Source organism: Schistocerca gregaria, chromosome 5, assembly GCF_023897955.1.
Source record: "Schistocerca gregaria isolate iqSchGreg1 chromosome 5, iqSchGreg1.2, whole genome shotgun sequence".
NCBI lineage: Eukaryota > Metazoa > Arthropoda > Insecta > Orthoptera > Acrididae > Schistocerca > Schistocerca gregaria.
The window spans coordinates 27828678-27853725 of NC_064924.1; the positions used below are offsets into that span (position 1 = coordinate 27828678).

The 25048-nt window shown below is 42.4% G+C and overlaps 1 protein-coding gene across 2 annotated transcripts in view; it reads left to right on the plus strand.

Moving 5' to 3' along the window:
- LOC126271890 (UDP-glucosyltransferase 2-like) overlaps window positions 1-25048 on the plus strand; it is a 108290-nt gene that overhangs the window by 71977 nt on the left and 11265 nt on the right. For both annotated transcript variants that reach the window (XM_049974269.1, XM_049974270.1), the window contains 2 exons: window positions 5228-5450; window positions 12508-12727. In XM_049974269.1, the coding sequence (XP_049830226.1) occupies window positions 5228-5450; window positions 12508-12727 (443 nt within the window). The remainder of the gene's footprint in view (window positions 1-5227; window positions 5451-12507; window positions 12728-25048) is intronic.

A 25048-nucleotide genomic window follows, 5' to 3' on the forward strand; every position in this document is an offset into this window, starting at 1 on the left:
GTCTGTCGCACAGAATGTGTCCGATATGATGTGCAAAAGCTCAACACTGGTTAAGAAGAGAGTGTTCAGATTCTTTCAAAAGCCTCTTCACAATGTTCTTATCGCGTCATAAACATCCTAGAATTTATTTTCCGTTCTCTTTCAATAAAACCCAAAAACATGATTACTTTAGCATCTAAAAAACGAAAGAGTGATCATGACCTTTCTGTCTGACAATGTTTAGTGTCATTTTCTTCGTTTTTGTGAACGAGTTAGGATGATCCCATAGTGTTGACTACTGAATATTCTCTGCAGTAGCATAGGGAACGCGTACTTACTAGTACGCCTCTTTCTTCACCATCAAAACGAAGAAGGAAGCTGAGAAAAGCAGTCAAACATTGAGTTTGTAGTTCTGAGAAAGTATTTATGGAAACCAACGAACTTTGGGTGCCGCCCCAAGAAATTTCAAGAAGGTTTATAATAGATGATATAACGTAAAGCGCCAGTTTTCACGAACCATTCAGTCAATTTTCAGCACCAGTTCGTTGTTGACTACAGCTATACAGTCATTTCTGACAACATCACTAATTTTCAGAATTGGTCCTTCCACTTTTAAAGTAGCGACACCATTGACAAACAACACTTTCAGCCATCACATTCAGTCGTTTGGCCTGTATGAGGCACACTTTACTTGTTTAATGTCGTCTGATCTGAGGGTAATTAAGAAAACTGATTTGTTCTTCTGCGACAGATTATCTTTTTATTATAGTTGCAATCATTTCCTTTACTTTTGTTAGTTATTTTGTCATTTTATAAGTTTAGTAATATATATTTTAGTTTTTAAGTAATTTATTATTTGAAATGTTTCAATTTTATTTATTTAGTCACCTTTCCTTTCTATTGTGTGCAAGTTTTCTTAAACTCAATTATAGAATTATACAATACAGCGATTTGAATTAATTGTCAGGTGATTTTCGAGCAACCAATTAATTTACTAGCAGCTTAGTTTACGCTTACAGCTGCGGAAGCGACTTGCATAAATTAAATTAAATTATGTTAATTAATTTTAAATGAGAGAGAATTAGACAGAGAATGTGTTATGAAACAAGAAAGTACATCATACAACTTGATATAATTTAAATAAGGCCGGCTAATTGAGGTAATAGTTTCATTCTTTATTTATAAAGGTATCATTCATCTGCTTTTTAATGTTTAAAAACATCTGGATACCCTTTCTTCCTAGAAACACTGATGACAGGAGTGATCTTGTTTATCTAATCAAATTCCTGACTGTAAGTTTAAATAGAACGAGAAATCAACTAGCTGTCATTATCACCTGGCAGCAAATAATCAAATCATTGTTATAAATGAATCATCACTAAAATATTGTATTATTCAAACAATAACATCACTATCATTTTATTTTAATTTTATTAACTCAAGTGAAAATGTCCAGGAGAGTGGGGCTGACTAACAATCGGACCTGGACCATTACTGAAAACTGGGACTGCAAAATTCCAAACTTGATTTCCAGAAGTTATGCTGTCAAGAAAATGAACTAATTGATTTATGTAACAACATCTCAGATATAGCACTCGATATGCTGTCATTCTATGGAATCTACAATTACTTTTCTGAGAATAGTTCTTAGTAATTTAAGAGATTTTTATCAAAAGTCAATACAATAACATTTGGCATACTGTTCAACTAGACATTTATGAGTTTGGTCATTAATTTGATGCAGAGTGTGTGAGAGCTAGATTTTTCATTTATTCTCTAATATGACTAATTAAAGTTATAACAGCTAAACAAATAAATATATCGTCTTTTTCTTTTGCCATTTTTCCTTAGTCACTTCAAAGTTGGTGCAGATATGATCCATCTTTGCAACTAGATGAAAGGCAGTTAGTTTTTTGCCACGCAAACGTATATTACAGGCCACTCAAAATGCTTATAAATAAAAGAGGCGAATTGTGTGTGACAAACAACAACTGCCTTTCATCTAATTGCAAAGGTGGATCATATCTCCATGAATGTTGAAGTAACTAAGGAACGATGGAAAAGGAAAAAGGAAGAAGGTAATGAATTTATTTGTTTAGCTGTTACAAATATACAAAACGTTTGCACCACTAGTTTCATGAGATTAAATTCTAGTTTAGTGTTATGATTTCTAATATTGTTAGTTCATGTGTACCGTCCTGCAGATGGATACCGAATAAACACATCTCCAGGATGACACACATGAACTACCAACATTGAAAATCTTAAAACCAGACGATAACTTTCTCATCTGAAAAGCAAGGGAGTAACATGAGAAAACGTAACATATTAACATGTAACTACTACATGATGCATTTACTATACATGCTGATGAGCCAAAATATTTTGAGCATCTACTTAAAAGCGTGTTGGTCCAGTTCTGGAAAGCAATTCAAAAGTGATTCTGTGTGGCGTGGATTCGACAAGCACTTTATAGGTTTCCAGTTCTTTTTGGCAACAGATGCCTACGCACAGGTCACACACAGTTGCCGTAATTTACGGGCGGTTGGTTTGTGGGCGCGCAGCTGGCATCCGATAGCGTCCCAGTTGGGTTTAATTGGACTCCATAAACCGAATTTGATGGCCAAGACATCAACGTGAATTCATTATCATGCTCCTCAAACCATTGCAGCACTATTCTGAACTTGTGGCACCGACAGTTACCTTGCTGGAAGATGCCATCACTGTTGAGCAAAACATCAAGCACAGCTTGTCATGGTGCCTTCAACTACTACCGCAGGTCCAATGTAAGTCCAAGTGAATGTCCCCCACAACATAACGCTGCTCCTACCGGCCTGCGTCCGTGGCGCGCTGCAGCCGTTCGCCTGGACACTGGCGTATCTGGAAACGACCCTCGACCTGGTTTACCGACAAGCAGGATTCATCCGACCAGTCGACACGGTTTCAATGATCCGCCGCCCAATCTCGATGATTTCGTGCCAACTGTAGTCATAATTGACGACGTTGTTGGTTCAACATCAGAACACTTAGGGGTCCTCTGCTGCGAAAGACCGTGTTCGACACCGTGTGCTGAACGGTGTGCTCTGAAACACTTTTGCCCGCGCCAGCACTGCACTCTGTCGTCAGATCTGCCACAGATCGCCACCTATCTTGCTTTAGAGAAAGGGCAGGCTCCGATCCCTATGTTCTGTGATGAGGTATGGACGTCCAACTTCTTGTCGCCTACTCGTGCTTCAGCATTCTTCAGTCACTTTCCACAGATGCTCTTGACAGTAGCACGGGAACAGCCGACCAGCTTCGCCGTTTCCGAGATGCTCGTTCCTAAACACTAGGCCACAACAGGCTGGCCTTTTTCAAAGTCTCTTAAGTCGCCGAATTTCCGCATTTGTGCCACTTACCGTCGCTAGAGTGCGTCGCGTGCCCTCAGTCCCACCAGCCAGCATACACTCTCACGATGGGCAATGGTCGTAATGTTTTGGCTCACCAGTGTGTAAATAAACAAACACGTATTTACAGGCCACTGAAGATGCTTCATCAAAGACAGAAACGAACTACATATGGCAAAATAATGCCTTTCATTTAGTTACGAAGGCGGTATATACGTCCACAAATAATTTTAATGTTCATAAATCTAATTTACTCAGCAAGGAAGATAACTCTAATTCACAGTGTTTTTACTTGTATCATCACCTAATAACAATTATACTTTCATTAAGAATCGATACAGTGTAGTAATTTATATAGATTATATTGTGGGCTCTCTTTGCAGCGTATATAGCAAATTCGTGATTGGTAAATTTTAAGCCTCAAAAATGAATTTCCGTCTTACCACTGATGGTACTAATTTCAAAACCAGGATTAATTTCAGTGGTGCTGTAACCTTAATATACTAAGAAACTCACTTAAGTAAACTAAGAATCATCAAAACTGAAGTGAAAAGAATAGCCTTTGTGGAATTTTACACAGCTACACTTGCATTATAGACTGATTAGTCAATATAACACCTTATTTAGTGATAATAGAGGAAGATTTCTCGTAAACAGATTTACATAATACTTCAGCCATCTTATCACAAAAATGATTATTCTCTAAAACTGCAACGACATTAGGAATTGTACCGCTTACTTGGAGCTTAGATAGGAATAGTTGGCAAATAAATAAGAAGCTGAACCAGGATCTTTCATTCCTGCTGATAAAAATCTGTAACATAATTATTATATCTCACACACATGTAATGATTTTCTTTACGGTATTGGGTATTTTAAGCAGTGGATTATATAGTTGACTTCTTCTGTTAATAACTGAAGCACTCGATACAGATGCTGCCGCACAGTGTGACAGCACACATGGATGCTTCAGAGCGTTGTAGTGAGTAATTGTTTCAATCACTTGGTGATGATGCGGCAGTGTAGCTTGTAGTTATCGCAACTCTGAGGACTCTGAGCTGCTGTGTGATTCACTGTAGCGGTTGTTCTGGTACTACTTTCCAGCCAACAAGAATATGGAGGTTACTTTACAGATACTTCTTATATTCACAAAACTGTTCTCGTAAGAGCCTGTATAGAAGTGGTATGTTGGGTACAATATTTCCACAGAAGGATGCAACCCCAACTGCAGTTCTTAATAATTGGACTTTCCTCATGGGTTCACCTGCATATGCGATCAGCACAGGTATTGAACACACCTCCACCTGCCATTCTCTGTGTGTCCATCTCTTTGTTCCTCTATCTGTCCACCTCATTCTCCCACCCCTATCTGTTGCCTCCTCCCCACTCTTACTGTCTCTTCACCTCCTTACTCACTGTTTGTCCATTTTATCCTGCCTGTCCCTTTCTATCCATACTTTCCTTTCCCTCCCTCTGACCATATCCTCCTCCCCCTCTCCACCACCGCTGCCTATCTTCCATTTCCACTTGTCCGCTGTCCTCCTAGACCTTCCTCCTACCTCAAGTATGTCTCCCTCCTCCCCTGACTCTGTCCATTTTCCTTCACATTTCTGTCCCCTCCTCTGTCCAAACTAGAGCCTGGAAAACTGTTTCTTGCCCCTGACATATAGGCTGCCCTGCAAAGGAGGTTGATTTGGTGGGCCAATACTATTTCCATGAAACATTCCTGTTGTGCAGGGAAGCCTTTACGCCAGACGCTGGGAAAACTCGTTTTTTTTTTTCAGGTATCACTGCTCCTGTTGGGGCTAGATTGCTATAAACCAAACAGTGTTGATATTTAGTACACGTTGGCGTATTTCCAGGAGCTGGAAGCATGGCTGGACGGCAGCCCCAAGGGCGTGGTGTATTTCAGCCTGGGCACGATGGTGCGGCCGGACACGTTCTCTCCGCAGAAGCTGCGGGCCGTGCTGGACGTCTTCTCGCGGCTGCGGCAGCGCGTCCTGTGGAGAGCCGACCCCGACAGACTGCCCGAGCTGCCGCCAAACGTGTTGGCGCGCCGCTGGCTGCCGCAGAACGACGTGCTCAGTGAGTGTGATTGCTTCGACTGGCTTAGAAGCTGTCTCTCTGCTCCGCTACTTGTCGTCTTTCTGCAGTGCGAGGTAACACTACACCCTTCAGCCAAACACTACGACCACCACCCGCTGCGAGATTCTGTGCCATCTGCTGGCCTTGTGGGCATGTGACGTGAGAAGAAACGTGCATAAATGGAGAAGAGACGAATGGAAGTCAGTACGTCACTATAATAGAAAAACAGGCAGTATTGCACGGTGAAATCGTTCACCACCCACTAAGTAGGCTAGAAACATGGAGAGAAGTAACCGAGATGTGTGGAGAATCATTCTAGCGACGCTATGGGATGTAAAAGAGGAAATCCACTGACATAACCGTCTTTGACAAACGGAAGATTGTTATGACCTGGTGCTTTGGACAAAACTTCTCAAGAGTTGGTGGGCATTCGTGTCCAGCTGTAGTGGACACCTATGGAAAGTAGTTGAAAGACGTTAAAACTGTGAGTAGAGGACGAGGTGTTGGACATCCACACCCCATCACATAGGGTTCGGAGGTTTGCCCCTTCATAAAGCAGAATGGGCGTCGACCTGTGGCAGATCTGGCTACACAATACAGTGCTGGTGTACTTGTTTTGGAGCACACCATCCAGCATGCATTGGGGGCTCCACAGCAGACGACACTTACATGTTTCCGTGTTGACCTAACAGCGTCGTCAGTAACGATTGCAGTGGGCATGTAATCATTGATATTGGACTGTAGATCAATGGAGAAGTCGGAGGTCGTATGTGTATACGCCAGTGTCCAGGCAATTGGGTGCTCGAAACATGTGGCACACCACTGACATTTCCTGGGGAACATTTACTTAGGCTGCCATGGGATGTGCGATGCTAAACGAAGGTACCATAACAGCTGTGTCAGCTGTGTACTACGTGAATATTATTGCAGATCACGTGCACCTATTCATGCTTCATGATTTTCCCGACAGCAAAGGCATTTTCCAGCAGCATAACTATCCGACCTCAAAGTGCCAGGATTGTGATACAGTGGTTTGAAGAGCTTGATACAAAACCTCCCTAGTCTTTTCCACCAACTTTTCCTGATATGAACCCAGTGGGACACATCTGGGATGTTTTCATGCGCCAGGTCATTCAGAATAAACCACTGATCCTTAATGAATCCTAAATTATTCCTCTGTGGAATTCATGAAGGGGCTTAGAACTGGTTGGGGGGACACTCTTCTCCCACCCGATATTATCTAACGTATTTAGTTAACTAGCTGCTATGCAATGAAATGGACGAACCACTGCTGCCATCCCCTAGTGTTTGGTAGATGAGAGAGTCCTGTTTTTCTCCATTGCGACCTGAAACATAACACAGCGTTATGCAGCGTGTAGCCTCCTACATAGATGCCGATGTAGCTTCTCTGCAGTATTTAATCGAACTGTGTGTGCGAGGTGAGCGAGGGGAGATGGGAGCTGTCAGATAGAGAGCGCCCATCTCGCCAAGCACGCAGGAAACAAATCATGACCACTTCCAGCAGTGGTCACGGGCTGGGGATTGCTGTGATGCCTGGAACAATCCTGTTACGCGAATCAGCTGAACTCTGTTCACGGCTACACGTGATACCTCACATCCTCTGCTCGAGAATGAATGTCCAGTGCCTCAACCATTGCACCATTCTGCTACTTACATAAAACAGAAACAGAGCACTGCACTCTCCAGTGTTCCTACACCAAAGATTTACGGTAGTTGCAAACACACAGAGTATCTGGGATGAGGAAGGTCGTGCCTACAAACTATACGGTACAAATGACCTACCTTAGGTCATTCTTCCCGCCATTTGAGCCTTCCATTACAACATGTACGACGACGTGGCGTGACAGAAGGGCCCTACGCCTAACACCGCGTATCATCGCCACCACCACCGCCTCCAAGCGCTCCCACCAAACGTTCAACACGTTCTACTGCTTGGAAGGACTATACGGCCTCCCTGTACGACTCTGCCGCAAATTATCTCAACTGACACCATCCTAGCAGATTTACTTTGTTCATTATCCGACCTCAATACTCATAATAACACAATACTCATTCAGTAAGTCACATAATCTCGTGGGTTTTGCCGTCAGCACGTCTCTGATACTCTGTCCACGAAACATTTGAAATCCCTGGGCTAGCAGGACAGAGCGGATGACGTTCTACTTGTGGAAAGGGGCCAAACTAAGTTTCTGTCAGCTGCAGTCACTTATAAACTTTATTTCTTAAAACAATTACACAAGGAAGAATCAAAACTCTCAAGGTTTTGACGAAAGACCTCCTTTGATTTAATTTGGGTCGGCTGAAGTCCACATAGAAAATCCAAGGCACAAGGCCTAATCAAGGAATTGAGGTACAGGAGTTCTTCTGGAGGCTTCACTTCTTTAGAATTTTTTTTATTTTCAATATAAATAGGCTGAAAGCCTTAGCTCAAATTTTTCCCACAGAACTCGACTGAAGGCCTCACATTAAACAAAAACAGTGTTACGGCTTAAGGTAGAGACAAAGATTTTCAATTTTTGATCTAAATAGGCTGAAAACTCGGCTGAAGGCCGCATATCAACAAAACAATTTAACAGCTTAAGACCTAGGAAGAAGAGCTTTCAATTTAAAAAGGCTGAATGCCTTATCTCAAAATATTTCGTGTAAAACTCGGCTGAAGGCCTCATACTAAAGAATAACAATCTTATGACTTAAGGGCAAGAGAAGGATTAAGACTTTTTAATTTAAGAGAGATTAAAACTCGGCTGAAGCCCACACAGCACGCAGAAAACAATATTACAGCTTAAGGCCTAAAGGGCCTTAACTGCTTCACATAAATCTCAGCTGAAAGCCACATACACAACCCAAACAATCTCACAGTTAAAGCCCAGACAAAGAAAGTTCCAACTTTTAATTTCAGTGGGAAAACTCGGCTGAAGGCCACGTACAAACTAGAAATTATTTCTTACGGCTTAAGACTTAGACAAAATTTTTCAACTTTTGACTTCAAAAAGGCTGAAAACTCGGATGAAGGCCACATACCAATTTTAAACAAATTTACGGCTTAAGGTCTAGGCACAAGAAATTTTCAATTTTAATTTTGAAATGCTGAAACTTTGCTGAAGGCCACATACCATACAAGAAACAATTTTTTTATGGCTTAAGGCCTAATAAGAAAAGCCTTGCAATTTTAATAACCTTAAACTCCGCTGAAGGCCACACAGAGTACTTAAGACTAAAAAGGAAATCGCTATGTAAAACACAAGGAGCGGTGCTCAGAAGGTTCCAAGGATTGACCTGGGAAGGTAACACATACGCACGTTTAGGTGAGACAGGCAGCCAGACCGACAACCTCTTAATTGGAAGGCAACCAAACCGACCGTCAACTGACGAATCAACCAACATGATCAGTTCCGCTTCACTCGACCAGAAAACGACAACAAGATATCAATAGCACAATGTTCTGAATATTGGTGCTCAATGCAAATCAAGTCGGAATAAACACCCAAAACTAGCAACAACACCTCAGCTGTCGAACTACACGCCGTGCTGGACAGCATCAACACGACAAGGAAAATACACCTCCGAAAAATACGTCAACAACCAGGGCAGCTAAATAAAACGTCAACAGCAACAAGTCAGAAGATACTGATGGTACACGTCATTAGTTAAGGAATGAATTAAGTAAGTTAAACTCCGCATAGGCAGGTCGGCTGCAATTCTAGCCAACTTCAATGCACACACATTGTTGCTTGCAGGAATCTTGCAGAGAGCGACAACCAGGATCAAACGCAAAGATGTGACAGCAGTTGAGGTTTGAAAGTTGGTTAACTGAGCACTCAACTCTAGTGTCCAGGATCGGTGGGCGACGAACTTCGAAGCCTCACAAGAGGCGCCTCGCAACTCCAACCGTGCGTGCACACCGCCAGTGGCTCCGGCCTGACTACGCGCCACCGAGACTTCCTTGCTGCTCTGTCCCCAACTGACCAGCTGCCCAAGACCTGGTAATGGTCAAAAGATCAATACACGTCGGCTGATGAGGTGACCGACCGAACGACCAACCCACGGTCGTTGCCGCTCCAGTCTTCTTCAGTTGGACAGAAAATGTGTGTCACGAGCAGTCGGCAAGTATTGGCAGTCCACACCACACTGGCGTTCCGTGCCCGACACTGCTTCCTCCCCGGCTGCTGTCCCCCGTGCCCCAACTGCACTGCTGGTCCAACTGACTTCCAGACACGACGACCCAGAAACACTATCGGTCTCTCCAGATATGGTGCGACAGTGCACGTGTCGATAAGCGCTGCTGCTGCCACTCACGGCAAGTAACGCAGGGAGTTAGTGACGCCAGTAAGTGGAATAAGAAAACAAGGCGGCAGTACCATAACAGAAGATGACAGACAATAAACGGCATGAACACAAGTCGCCCACGGCTCAATTGTCTTCTCAACACTCTGTTAGTGGTCCATGCAAATTTAGAGTTAATAGGTCATGACCACAGGTGTTCATGTTTATATTGCGTTAGTAGCCTACATGAAATCAGAGGTGCTGTAACCTTAATATACTAAGGGACTGCGCTGCCCTCTCTGTTCTCTGAGAGGGTAGCGGCCATCGAGTGTCGACTATATTTTCAAGTTTCACACCGTATTTTTCAGGCCAGGCTTGGTCTATCTCGGACATCCCCAAACGGCCCCTCCTAAGTTTTCTGCTTTCTCTCGTTCTTTCCCACCATCTCAGGAACAGGCTTGCTTCCACACAAAAGTCATCACACTAAGTTGTATCCAAACACTGGTATCTTTCTACAATGGTAGCCTTATCCATCCAACCTTAGACCTCCGGACTTGCTCCTTCCTTTCTGGCTGCATCTTACAACAGCTATTACTTCTCTATAACAAAAATAGTAGTACAATATATCCACTGTAGCAGTCTCACCCAACACAGTCTCACTCAATTGTCCCATGCGCACTTCTTCTTCATACACTGACGAGCCAAAACCCTATGTCTACCTGCTTAATAGCTTGTTTGTCCGCTCTTGGAACGAATTCAATCACTGATACTGCCTATCAAGGGTCCTACAGTTTGATGGTCTGTTTGTGCACTTATGTTGCGCGTAAATAACGGGCCATAGATTTGCCTATGCGGTGATGGCGACCGACGACCGAGATGGGTTACGTAGTATTTACATCAGGCGAATTTGGTCGCCGCAACATCAACGTGGGTTCACTATAGTGCACTGTAGCACAGTCCTAGCCCCGAGACATGGACGATTGTACTGATGAAAGATGGAATCGCCGTCCAGCAAGACATTAAGCATGAAGGGATGCGAGTGGTTCGCAGCTGTCAGCATGTCTTCGATTACTACCACAGGTTCCGTGCAAGCGCAGAGGAGAATATCTCCCAAAGCAAAACACTGCTCCCACCAGCCTGTATCTACGGCACGCCGTACGTTTCGAGCCACCGTTCATCTCGGCGACGGTGCCTTAGGACATTACCATCGATCTTGTATAGCAAAAATGTGATTCCCACTAAGAGCCGACACGTTTCCATGATCGATGGTCGAATCGCGATAGTCTCGCGGCCACTTGTCAAATTGCCTTCAACTGTACTAATGGTAATCTTAGAGACAGAGCCTGCTGCTGCAGTTAACTCAAAGTTACCAGTACACCCGCGGATTGCACGTTTGTACATTATGTTAAAATTTGAAGAAGTACATCGACTCGTCAGTATTAAGTTGCACAATGCCTATCTGGTCTCTTGTTAGTTTCGTACAGATAGTTACCCATTTCTGAATTACAAGAGCTGTTGGCTGATCATTGCCTTTGGGGAATTCCAGCTTCACATTGTTTTACCAGTCTACCAGGTATAGATTTCCATTGTTGTTTATGCTATTTCACACACTTATGAAAGTGTAATAAAGCTGTTTAATAGACACCAAGCGAGATGGCACAAATACCAGGTACCTTGTAAACATTGGCTACGCTGCACACAAGTAAAGACGATGTGACCATCCGATGCAACCACTGAGTCGATCTGGTACACTAGAGCAGCAGGCCACTATTACAGAGAAGAACCACCGCACAATACTCATCATGCTGTCTGGTTCCACTTTCATAGGCTAGTTTCATTTTGGCCATCCTGTATAATCTGTCTTCCGACAGTTTATAGATGACATTCTGTTTTAAGACATCACTACATTTCCATACACAAAATCCTCAAGAATTTTGTTGTCTTCTGTATTAGGAAAACGGTGTCTTTACCATGTGTTACATTACCAATGATTACATAATTTAGCTGAAACTGGTGAAAATGACACTTTGATTCTGCAGCAGAGTGTATGCTGTTCTGAAATTTCCCAATGAATTAAAACTCCGTGCTGGACCAAAACTCTACCTCGATCCTCCGTTTTTGCGGGCAGTGACCTGCCTGACTGGAGACCTAGAGAAGACTAACGACTCAACCTCACAATTTCCTCATCAATCTCCTTCCTAACGCTCCTAGATATGTACAAAAGATGACCTGCTGGAATTAATTATGTAAGGGTAGGTCCCTGGCCGCACCTGGGTGTCTCAGTTGCTGGCAGCATTGCCCACGAAAGGCAACATCGCGGATCTGAGACGTGGTCCACCACACAGCTTCACTGTAACCAGCGAACTTCAGGACAGGGCGCACTGCGCTTAAAGACTCATTCTGGGAAAGACGCCGACTCTGCAGCTGAGGCAATTCTTTGTGACATCCTATCTGTCAGGAGTACTAGTCCAACGCTTTATGCAGCACACCTTCTGTCAAGTTTGTGAAGAGGATGCAGGTACTGACATGACTGCAGCCATTAGTCGAGCCTGAATAGCTCAGCTGGTAACAGTATTACCTGGAAAAAGGAAAATGTCCGAGGTTCGAGTCCTGTTCTGGGACGAACTTTTAATTTCTCAGGAAAGTTTAAAAATTTCTTTTGTGCTATAAATTTACACATAATTTAGTTACCTGGTTTGAAACAAGAGATTGATAGAGATACAGGAGCGATGATTGTAAATAACACCCGGTGAATGAATCTTCTCGGTTGCAGACCATCCGAACGTGCGCGTGTTCATCACGCACTCGGGGCTGATGGGCACACAGGAGGCGGTGGCGGCAGGGGTGCCTATGCTGTGCATGCCCATGTTCGCCGACCAGTTCCTCAACGCGGACCGCGTGGTCGCTGCGGGCCACGGCCTCAAGCTGCTCTACCAGGACCTCAGCCGCGAGTCGCTGAGCGACGCGCTGCACCAGCTGCTCGACGACAGCAGGTAAGGGTACCGCGCCACACTGCGCCGTGCCACACCTCAGCACTGCCACTGCTTGTTTACGAGGCGCCTGTCGCACGGCACTACAGTGTTGCCAGCTCAGCTGTGTGCTGTTCCTCTCTTAAGGCTCTGACAATGGGGAAGGGGCTGCCATCGTGAGCAGAACATGTGTCACATATTCATTATGTTGCGTAGGTCCCATCAGGAATTTGGGCTGTGCCGTTCACAAATGATATGAGGGTTGGATCTTTAATAGTGGCAACTATTTATTTATAGCTTGTACGAAATAGCTGGTCATAGGTTGAGTCCCAAAAATTAACAGCACAGAGACAGAAGTGATGACACCTTCTGCAGGACCTGACCATCATTTTGCAGGACAATGCTCAAGCACATACAGGGCAAGCTGTTACTGATTTGGAGCTGCTAAGTGCTATACCACCTACTGCACTCCCCTGACTTAACACCTCGTGAGTTCAACTCGATTTCTAAACTCAAGGAAACACTTCACAGCATTCGTTTCAGAACTGCTACAAATTCGTCGGACAATAGACCGCGCCACTCGAACTGTCAACATAAGTGGCACTGCTAAGAGTATCCTACGACTTCCACATCGCTGGCAACGGTTTATGCACAATGCTGGTGACTACTCGGAGGCTAGTAAAACTTTGAACACGTTTATGAGCTGTAAACAAACAGTTGCCACTGTTAAAGTTCCAACGCTTGTATTATCGTACGATCGACGTAATGAAATATTGACTCTTGAGATACGCTGTCACAAGTTAAGAGGCAGACAAAGTTCTTGCAATAAATATTACTCTGGTACCAGTGGTTGTAACGGGCATATGCAACTATTTAATGAAATAGCGGAACGATAGCCAAAAGAAAAGTATCTTCGCTCGTGACATATAGTCAGACCGATTGTGTGTCTCTCTTTCACTTAGAATGCTACACAGACTTAACCCAGTCTACGTTACTTGTCCCCTACCATAACCACCATGAGGTGGGTGGTTGTTTTTCTCGAGACACGACACACGATTTCAGAATTATCGCTTCTCAAATACAAGACCAGTAACGAGTTGTCGACGCTGAAGTAAACATAACTTCCATGGTAAAACTAACGTATTTTGCGTCCTGCAGCCGCGGCGTCGACACTGCATGGGCTTACTTTTAGGGCTGGGCATCTGAATTTAGCAGCAAATTAAAGCTTTTTCAATGGATTCCATTAGCTGATGTCCCAATCTGGAAACAAACAGCAGAGACTATAAATGTCAACTTGGAAGCCAATAAATTCGCTGATTAGAGATAAAATTTCACGAAACAGATTCGAATTAAAAGGTTGTAGAAATAGACAATTTATTTCAAATCACTGTGTAATAAACAATTTTTATGCTAATTTATTGAAATTGTCGGAATATTACTTTGACATTCCACGTCATTCATTATGCCAACGTTGAATAAGTGTTCTCTTTCGTAAATGCCCAGCGGAGAGAGGAAAGCAATAAATTGTACGCCGACACAGTCACAAAGATGATGTTGTTGTGTAATTTCAAACTATCCTCTCAAGAGTTCCATGAAATGATTTCCACGAAAAATGAAAAATATTAATACCTAAATTCAGATTTTTCTTATTTCATTATATGTGTAATTGAAATAAAGAAATTATTGAATATCTTTTCGTTTACCGTCCCAGAAGACTAGATATTTCTTCCAGTTATTTCGAAAGAAGATTATCTTAGAAAGAAGACTGAGCAATGCAGACATCTGAGCACTTATTTGCTATCGTAATTTCCTATCTATAGTTTAAGTATATTTAAGGTCGATCTCTCAAAAAACATGTTCACTTTTGTTGTTGTTGTTGTTGTGGTCTTCAGACCTGAGACTCGTTTGATGCAGCTCTCCATGCTACATTATATGTGTAATTGAAATAAAGAAATTATTGAATATCTTTACGTTTACCGTCCCAGAAGACTAGATATTTCTTCCAGTTATTTCGAAAGAAGATTATCTTAGAAAGAAGACTGAGCAACGCAGACATCTGAGCACTTATTTGCTATCGTAATTTCCTATCTATAGTTTATGTATATTTAAGGTCGATCTCTCAAAAAACATGTTCACTGTTGTTGTTGTTGTTGTGGTCTTCAGACCTGAGACTGGTTTGATGCAGCTCTCCATGCTACTATATCCTGTGCAAGCTTCTTCATCTCACAGTACGTACTGCAGCCTACATCCTTCTGAAACTGCTTAGTGTATTTATCCCTTGGTCTCCCTCTACGATTTTTACCCTCCACTGTGCCGTCCAATACTAAATTGGTGATCCCCTGATGCCTCAGAACATGTCCTACCAACCGATCCCTTCTTCTAGTCAACTTTTGCCACAAACTCCTCCCCAATTCTATTCAGTACCTCTTCATTAGTTATGTGATCTATCCATCAAATCTTCAGCATTCTTCTGTAGCATCACATTTCGAAAGCTTCTATTCTCTTCTTCTCCAAACTATTTATCGTCCATGTTTCACTTCCATACATGGCTACACTCCATACAAATACTTTCAGAAATGACTTCCTGACACTTAAATCTATACTTTATGTTAACAAATGTCTCTTCTTCAAAAACGCTTTCCTTGCCATTGCCAGTCTACATTTTATATCCTCTCTACTTCGACCATCATCAGTTATTTTGCTCCTCATATAGCAAACCTCCTTTAATACTTCAAGTGTCTCATTTCCCAATCCAACTCCCCCAGCATCGCCCGACTTACTTCGACTATATTCCATTATTCTCGTTTTACTTTTGTCGATGTTCATCTTATAACCTCCCTTCAAGACACTGTCCATTCCATTCAACTGCTCTTCCAAGTCCTTTGCTTTCTCTGACAGAATTACAATGTCAACGGCGAACCTCAAAGTTTTTACTTCTTCTTCATGGCCTCTAATACCTACTCCGAACTTTTCTTTTGTTTCCTTTATTGCTTGCTCCATATACAGATTGAACAACATCAGGGAGAGGCTACAACCCTGTCTCACTCCCTTCCCAACCACTGCTTCCCTTTCATGTCCCTCGACTCTTATAACTGCCATCTGGTTTCTGTACAAATTGTAAATAGCCATTCGCTCCCTGTATTTTACACCTGCCACCTTCACAATTTGAAAGAGAGTATTCCAGTCAACATTGTCAAAAGCTTTCTGTAAGTCTACAAATGCTAGAAACGTAGGTGTGCCTTTTCTTCATCTAGCTTCTAAAATACGTCGCAGGGCCTGTATTGCTTCACGTATTCCCATATTTCTCCGGAATCCAAACTGATCTTCCCAGAGGTCGGCATCTACCAGTTTTTCCATTCGTCTGTAAAGAATTCGCATTAGTATTTTGCAGCCGTGACTTATTAAACTGAGAGTTCAGTAATTTTCACATCTGTCAAAGCCTGCTTTCTTTGGGATTGGAATTATAATATTCTTCTTGAAGTCTGAATGTGTTTCGCCTGTCTCATACATCTTGCTCACCAAATGGTAGAGTTTTGTCAGGACTGGCTCTCCCAAGGTTGAAAGTAGTTCTAATGGAATGTTGTGTACTCCTGGGGTCTTGTTTCGACTTAGGTCTTTCAGTGCTCTATCAAACTTTTCACGCAGTATCGTATCTCCCATTTCATCTTCATCTACAGCCTCTTCCATTTCTATAACATTGCCCTCAAGTACATCGCCCTTGTATAGACCCTCTATATACTCCTCCCACCTTTCTGCTTTCCCTTTTTGCTTAGAACTGGGTTTCCATCTGAGCTCTTGATATTCATACAAGTGGTTCTCTTTTCTCCAAAGGTATCTTTAATTTTCCTATAGGCAGTATCTATCTTACCCCTAGTGAGATAAGTCTCTACATCCTTACATTTGTCGTCTAGCCATGCCTGCTTAGCCATTTGACACTTCCTGTCGATCTCATTTTTGAGACGTTTGTATTCCTTTTTGCCTGCTTCATTTACTGCGTTTTTATATTTTCTCCTTTCGTCAATTAAATTCAATATTTCTTCTGTCACCCAAGGATTTCTACTAGCCCTCGTCGTTTTACCTACTTGAATTCATTATCAGTAACATACTGAAAATACCCAACTGACTCTATTTCTTTTTAAACTAGGTAGTCAGGATTTTATGGGAAATGTCCGCCTATACTAGAACGTCAAGTCCAGGATTTCTATATTTGAACCTGGAAACGTTTCACACGCACCACAGGATCCGAACGAGGACCCTTCTACACGACCCTTCTACAATCTCTGCATTCACCAGAGGGGCGATTTTCTATATAGGCATGCGTGACAACCAGTACTACAGTAAAATGCATATCTCAAGTGCTATGGAGCAATTCTTTATCTTAGGTACTGGTGAACATATTTCTTCTTCTCCAAATTCTTCTTTGCTTTCTCTATTTTGAGAGGCTGCAAGAAAAAATTTCTAGGAATCATGGGATCTGAAGCGCATATCTTACCATGTGTGAGCTGTGGTTTTTCTTTTCTACTGTGAAACACATCTGTTCTGCTGAAAAAATGCTCATAACTCTTAAATTATGCATTTTAGAGCACATGTTTACTGCACTCTTTTTTTCTTCTTGTGATCCGTCCCACCACCTCCCAAAATATGAAAAGCAAAGAAGTTGCAGTAGAAGAGATTTGTTTCACAGGATCGAAGATGGAGTGCTCACAGCTCTTGAGGTATACGTTTTGCAGCCCATGTTTACTAGACCTTTTCGCTCCGAATCATAATTTGTGTCATACCTCTGGATATACTGGGTCGTATTTCTTGTCGAAAAACTTTATAGCAAACATTACTAGCTACCATGTAGCTAACAGAACATTTCAGCTGGTGAATCTAGATCAGTGGTCGTCAGAGTTCTTCGCTTGAGAGCCACCTCAGGCGGCATAGTTAGGCGAAGGAAGCACTTACACAATATGAATCCACGATTATAAGGTGACACACCAAGCATCTTAAACCGAAAAAGAAAATAATATGTTGAAAATGCTTACATTTTTGAGAAGGTTTACACAGTGACAGTATCTAAGCAGACACTGTTGCAAAGGGTTTTGGAAGTCAGTTTTATCTGTTGTGTTCTGCATGTGTTTTGGAAGTAACTTACACTTATTAGGGTCAACATCTTGGCTACTTTTCCCGACAAGTAGTGTGGTTACTTTTCCCAACTGGGTGTCAGGTCGTCATTAGTGATCCACAAAACAAACTATCAGACTCAAATAAATAACAAGGAACTACATTTCTAGGCCATAAGACGTTGTTTAAACAATGATTGTAACACGTTATTGCTTTCCATACAAGTGAAGTAACAAGAATGATATAAATAACTTATCTTACATTTCGAAGTTTTGAAAATTTGTGGTAAGTTCCTATGGGCCCAAACTGCTGAGGTGATCAGTCCCTAGGCTTACGCACACTACTTAATCTAACTTACGCCAAGGATCCCCCCCCACACACACACACGCCTGAGGGGGGACTCAAACCTACGATAGTGCAGCCGGGTGAACCGTGGCAAGGCACCTTAGACTGCACGGCTACACTGAACGGTTCATCTCACATCAGACGACTGAAAAACAAACTTTTAATACTCCGTCTTCAGGCCATGATTGGCCTACCGGGACCATCCGACCGCCGTGTCATCCTCAAGGGAGGATGCAGTTGGGAGGGGCGTGGGGTCAGCACACCGCTCTCCCAGTCGTTATGATAGTATTCTTGACCGACGTCGCTACTAGTCGGTTGAGTAGCTCCTCAATTGGCATCACGAGGCTGAGTGCAGCCTGAAAAATGGCAACAGCGCATGGCAGTTGGATGGTCGCCCATCCAAGTGCTAACTATGCCCAACAGCAGTTAACTTCGGTGATCTCATGGGAACCAGTGTATCCAATGCGGCAAGGCCGTTGCCCACAAATACAAATATGTTTAAATAACAGAACAAGCTTCCTACCTCAGTCTCACTGACAGTGATGGCAACATGTATCAGAATTACCCTGACCACTCCACGGCAGGCAGCAACACTGTTCAGGGCAGGAAGCTTGCAACGGCCACCTTTCTCACTGTGGCCACTCTACCACACCTTCTTCTACCGATCTCAATATTAATTGGCAATCTGCATAAATTAGTGTCCTTTGTTAACTAACTATGGTAACTTCAATATGAGATGCAATCAAAGTACCTCCTCTCAAACCAAATGGTCGCCGTGTCATCCTCAGCCAATAGGCGTCACTGGATGCAGATGTGAAGGGGCATGTGGTCAGCACACCACTCTCCTGGCCATATGTCAGTTTCTGAGACTGGAGTCGCTACTTCTCAGTCAAGTGGCTCCTCAGTTTGCCTCACAAGGGCTGAGTGCACCCCACTTGCCAAAAGCATTTGGCATACCAGATGATTACCTATCCAAGTGCTAGCCCAACCAGACAGCTCTTAACTTTAGTGATCTGATGAGAACCAGTGGTACCACTGAAGCACGGTCATTGGCGACGCAATCAATGTAACGTCTAGTAAATGTTGTCAATGTCGTTTTTCCTTTACTCACTGCATCATATTAAAACAGCCGAAATTTTATTTCATATTACTTGCTACAAAGATGCAACACATTTGGAGATGACTGTCTCTATAATTCGCATTCATGAATCCATGATACATCCATTTGATATTCATAATACAGCAGGTGACAAGTCCTAGATGTGCACGCTCATGAGTTGTCAGCATTGGAAGACATATGATAAAACATTCCCCACTCTCACTTCTGTTAACCCCACAGTGACCATGTTCCTTACCTCTCTGCCAGTAGGAGGGAAACAGGGATGCTGGTGCAGTTTGTTAGTGCAGGTTGCCTACATCAGGGACATGTATGCACTCAGGTGCAAATTGTTTGACACGCACTTAACCTATTGTTCTCCTTTGATTGACAGGTACTTAACCTGTTGTTCTGTTAAAAGGATACTTCCTTTTGATTGGCAGGCACTTAACTTATAGTTCCCCAACCCCCTCCCCCTCGCTGATGCAGGTACACTTTCAGGTCTGAGTTATTGGAATAGCCTCTCTCCCTCTTCTCAGTTTGGTTGACTACTTTATTAAACTGATCAATTAATTAACCTCTCCCCTTCTGGTAAACCCTCCTCCCCTCCCACGCTCCCTCCCAGAAATTGGAGGGAAAAAGACTTAGCTCATCGATCATTTGGAGGGAATTCGATTGTAGTGTATGGAATACTGTATAAACAATTTAGACATTATGTGCAATATTTTTATTTAAACAATTTAGGGGATTCACGGCAGTGTATGAAATGTATGGAAGTTGATGGGTAGGAAGGATTCGTAACAGGAAATTCATGGGTACATTGTTTATTTATAAAAAAAATCTGTTTGTGGAGGTTGGTTTCCTATTGCTCATCATTCTGTGCTGTGTGGAAACATGTAGGTCTTGTAAGACGTAATTACATGGGGGCAAACATGTTGCATAACCTAATGTTCGGCACTGTATTCTGGATGTCTTAACCTAATGTTTGGGCCTTTGTCGGCACTTAGCCTATTCTTCTGTTAACTGGTTTTACATGTCACCCTCATTTCCTTAAAGTACCAAATCAAGTAATTAGTTATTTCACATGCTTTTGAATGCCATTTCTGGCGCATTCTTCTTTGTCACACTATCACTTGTAATGCTTATTATTTCAGTACATTGGGGGTGTCTTTTCCATCCCATCCATCCGCTGGTACACTGTTGGTTATCACATAATGATTGACTGACATCGCTTGTTTGAGTTGGAGAAAGAGTTTTGGTGGAGGGGCAACACCTTCTGGGGACGGATAGCACCGAAACAGTGATCGCGTACAAGACTGCAATATGAGGAATCAGTCAAAATGAAATGTGGAGCCATCAGCTGTTCCGTCACTGTGACAGATGAGTTTAAATGTAGAGGTCGTCAGTCACATCCGGAGAGCAATTTGGAGACTCTCTACAATGCCATCTGCCAAATTCTTCCAGTTTTCTTATGTTGTTACTGTCTTTTGTTTAAAATCATCCAGTGTGTGCGGAGTTTTAGGGTAGGCGCAGAAACAGCATGATTTACACCATGCAACGTCTAGATTTCTACGAGAGGCAATGGATCAGAACGTGTTAATGCCAGTTTAGAACCTGAGACAGACCTCAAAGTCGTGACGGAAAAACAAAATGTATGGCAGTGTACAAAGCGTGTTACAGCAGGAAAAAAAAAAACAATGTTTCAAGCAATGACACAGGATATCTTGCGACTTACAGTATAGTCTGTGGGATATGGTCATCTTCCTACAGTATAGGTGATGAAACTTTAAACTAGTCTGTGCAGTGGATCAATACCTGTATATTTAATAGGATTGTCACATATGCTCGAAGCTGGCATGCATGTGGTTTTGTTTTCGATAATGGGAGGAGAGAGATACAGTAAAAGTCTTATCGAGTTCTCTATCGGATGAAGTTAGTGGAGCTTTTGTAGTTCGTAATTTTTCCTCTGGTGGATGTAAAAGAATAACAATGATAGAATGTTGGGGTGATAGACGTGAATGGGCCCTGAGGGATGTGGATCTGTAGTACCTGCTTGTAATTTGGAGAAGCACCACAATGCAGTAGCAAAATCCACATCCTTCCCACAGTTCCCACACTGTCTTTTATACTGCCTCGTGTTGCAGGAGCAGGCTTCATTTCCATCGAATGGTCAAAACACAGTTCTGTCGCAGTAACTCAGCTTCGCCTGTTTCTAAACGGGTTGCAGATGTTGGTAGATACAGCTTTCTCCGATTTCTTCTCAGTTCCGACTTACATTGGATCAATCACATGCGCAAAGCTGCATGGATGGTAGCACAGAGTCTGAAGGGTAGCTTCAAGATGCATAGGAGCTACCTAAAACCATGTTGGAATTTTCCTGTAGGAGATAGGTTCGAGAAAGGTGGCTCATTTCGAGATATGAGAGTGTCAGAAATATGATTCACTAGTGGCTGTAGTCATCAAAGGACATCTCCATAGGATCCAACGCAGGTATGTGCTTGAATGGAGGTACTTGATTCCAAACCATAGACATCATTTCTAGTGGATAAAGATACACTAGAGATCTGAAAAGCTAGTGTATATTTCTTACGATTTCAATCAGCACAACATCTACTGTTTGTGATCCTTCTCAATCAGTCATCGCCTATAACTCAGTGCATATGTCACTGAACCTCTGACATGGTATCAAGACAGAATAAATGACAGATACTGGAGAAATATATAGCGGCGTGAGGGAGTTGCAAATACCGGTTTCATGCCATGTCCCTTAGCCGAATCACTTTCAACATTCAGCGATTTTATCACGAAGTTGCATCATGGGCTACGTGTAACCGGATTGCTGATCTGATAATATACACTCCTATGATCACCATCTCGGTATTTGTCTGGAAAAGCCAATTCATTCCAAGGTAATGTCATACCTCGTTTTATAGAGACAGTATACCTTTTAACATGGATACTTGTGTGCATCTGTAGAACCAAGACCTCTTGTGATGGTAATATGGTTATATTTTTTAACATCTGACAGCTTGTAATTTCGGTCAGTATTATTTCGTATTGCCGGCAATCAGTGATTGACGTAATGTTATACTTAGTATTAGGGGATGTGTCATAGGTTTGCGTTGGGCATCAGGCTTATAAAGTATGTCTTTGTGTTCAGACATGTGCAAAGGAAGGTATGGATTTGACGTGGAATAGTGTGACAGCAAAGGGAAGAGTATATCAGGTCATACGAATGGTTCAGATATTTCTGTTTCCAGAGCCACAATCGTAGCAGAGTGTATTTGAGATACTTCACTCATTGTCGAATGTCGTTCAATTGAGACTGCAATCATAACATTTAATTGTAAGTACAATGATAAAACATATATGTCACTGGGTTTCTAGGATGCTATGTGTGCTTAGCATGCTGCGCTGGTGACGAGAATGATTTACGTTTCCCATTAATGGCAGGAGCTGTCCGAATGGAAAGGCCTGTTAGAGTGTAGGAATGTAGCTGAATTAACCATGTAGTCCTCTAGGCGTCTGAATAGCGAACTGATACTTAGTATGTGTTGGACAGCTTTCGTGATCGCATAGAAATTTGAAAAGATTCAATATGGACGTGTGTTTGCGCTTGGCCATTATTCCTATGTAAATTGTTCTGTCGACTGCTTCTTCACATTTCGCGTCTTTATTTAGTTGAGAGAACATCAATTGTGGTGTGAGCATCTAGCAGGTGGAAGACATGTATGCTGGTTCCCTAGACATGAGAAACACGTTATTTGACTTTGTAAATTGTGGAGATGATGTGGAATCTGTTACATCACCGACATCAGTATTAGCGAATGGAAATATCAGTTTACTCTATTTTTTTCGAGTTATCAAATATAGGTTTTCGTAGATGAGATAATTTTATTGTTAGTTGTTTACAGCATTCTCCACCTCGCTAAAGTTTGGGGTTTGTAGAAGAATAATTTACAATCTTCGGAAATATGTTGCACGAGCTATCGGTAGGATACTGCTGTGTGCTTGATGTCGAGAAGTAAAATCCCAGAGTCTAGAGATGGGTGTAGAAAAGCAAGCAAGGAAGCAAGCAGATCCAGACCAGAAACAGTAACGCGTTTGTGCTGAGGGAGTGGATGACATGCAACCATTGGCTACTGGAAAAATATCTACTGCTGCGAGGAGTATATACGGTGCTGTCAGTCTTTGCAGTATATGTACGAGTGTCTGGTGGTCGATAGCTATAAGAATGATGTAACAGGGGCAATTTTTGTATGGTGCAGGATACGAATTGTATGTTTACTACATCGACACAGTACATCGTGATATATTGCTGGATTGGAGATGGGTTTCACGCTCTAATATTCAAGTTCATGTCCTCAGTGGCAGAGCAGTGTAATTGAGTAAGAGTCTTTCCGCATTTGACAATGTGTAGGCCACTTTACAAGGTTTAATTGCCGGTGCACATGCTGCTGCTTGAAGGTAAATGTACTGTGGCTTACATTCCAACATACGTTTGTGACAAGTAATCAACCTACTATTTACATAAAAACAAAAAAGAATTATGTATGTCTAGTCATAATGGAAGAAGAGATTGGACATGGTGAATTGTGATTTCAACGCATTGAGGAGTATATAAGAACATATATGGTGACAGATTCATTTTGTAATATGGCAACGTGCGTCTTCAACAGGATGGGCAGTACAGCTCTAACAATACTTCCCCTCATCGGCACCCCTAAGCATACTTTCGCATTTTCCTAGTTGTTCTATCTATAGTGATGTGTATTACAGTACATCAACCCACATCAGTGATGTCTTTCCAAGCATTATGTCCTCAGGTGCGTTATTCATTATCGCACATAGTGCCGGATGCCTATCCTTCATAACATTTGTTTGAGAGAATCTTGGCAGGGTGTAGCATCTTCCACAAGCGCTGATTCAAAGACTTTGTCAGATAATTTCCTAGGACTGACGAGAATCGAGACATGTAGCCGGTGTGAGTGTAGGCGTACCATAATTTTTTCACACACTGTATAAATATAAAAGATAACTGCACTGTTTGTCTGAAATGCGCTATGTTGCAGTGTAAAGTTACTGTGCCTTATGTTGTGGCATAATCAGAGAAGATGAGTGTGTCTCCTATTGTGAGAGATGTATAGGTTCACCACAAGGTATGGGAGAGATTTTTACATGGGAAATTATGTGTGCTATAGGTACTGAAGTTCATTCCAGGGCCACAGCCGTCAAGAGAAGACATTACCTGTACCTCGACTGGTGTTAAACTGTAGTAGCAATCATAATCTTTAATTGCAGTTACTCTGGTAACTGTGTTACTGGCTCCCAATATACTTGAGAGTCTAATATGTATTCGATGATCCATAGACAACTTTTGCAGGGTTTAACTGTCAATGTAGCGATCTGTGCAAAATAATTTTGGCACTGAAAGTCTCGTCTGCAGAAATACATGGTGAACAGTGCTTTCACACCGGCAGCAACAGCAGTTTGACAGGTAAATTCAGTGATGAACGGGCTGTCCTATTAGGATCGCTAGGAGCAATACACCCTGTGCTGGTAAGCAATGGATTATCTCTCGGTGCTGGACCCACACTGCAGCCATGTGTCATCGTGCCAACAATGGTGCCTAAGTGAACACATACTTCAACAGGAATTTCTCAGGTGTCCAGTATGAAAGGGCGTTCAAAATCATTTGAAATTCGAAAACCATACCAGAAAATGAGGACTTTTTTAATTTGGTATCAAAGGCATTACAATAGTTTAAGGAAATAAAGGTGACATGGAAAATCACTTAC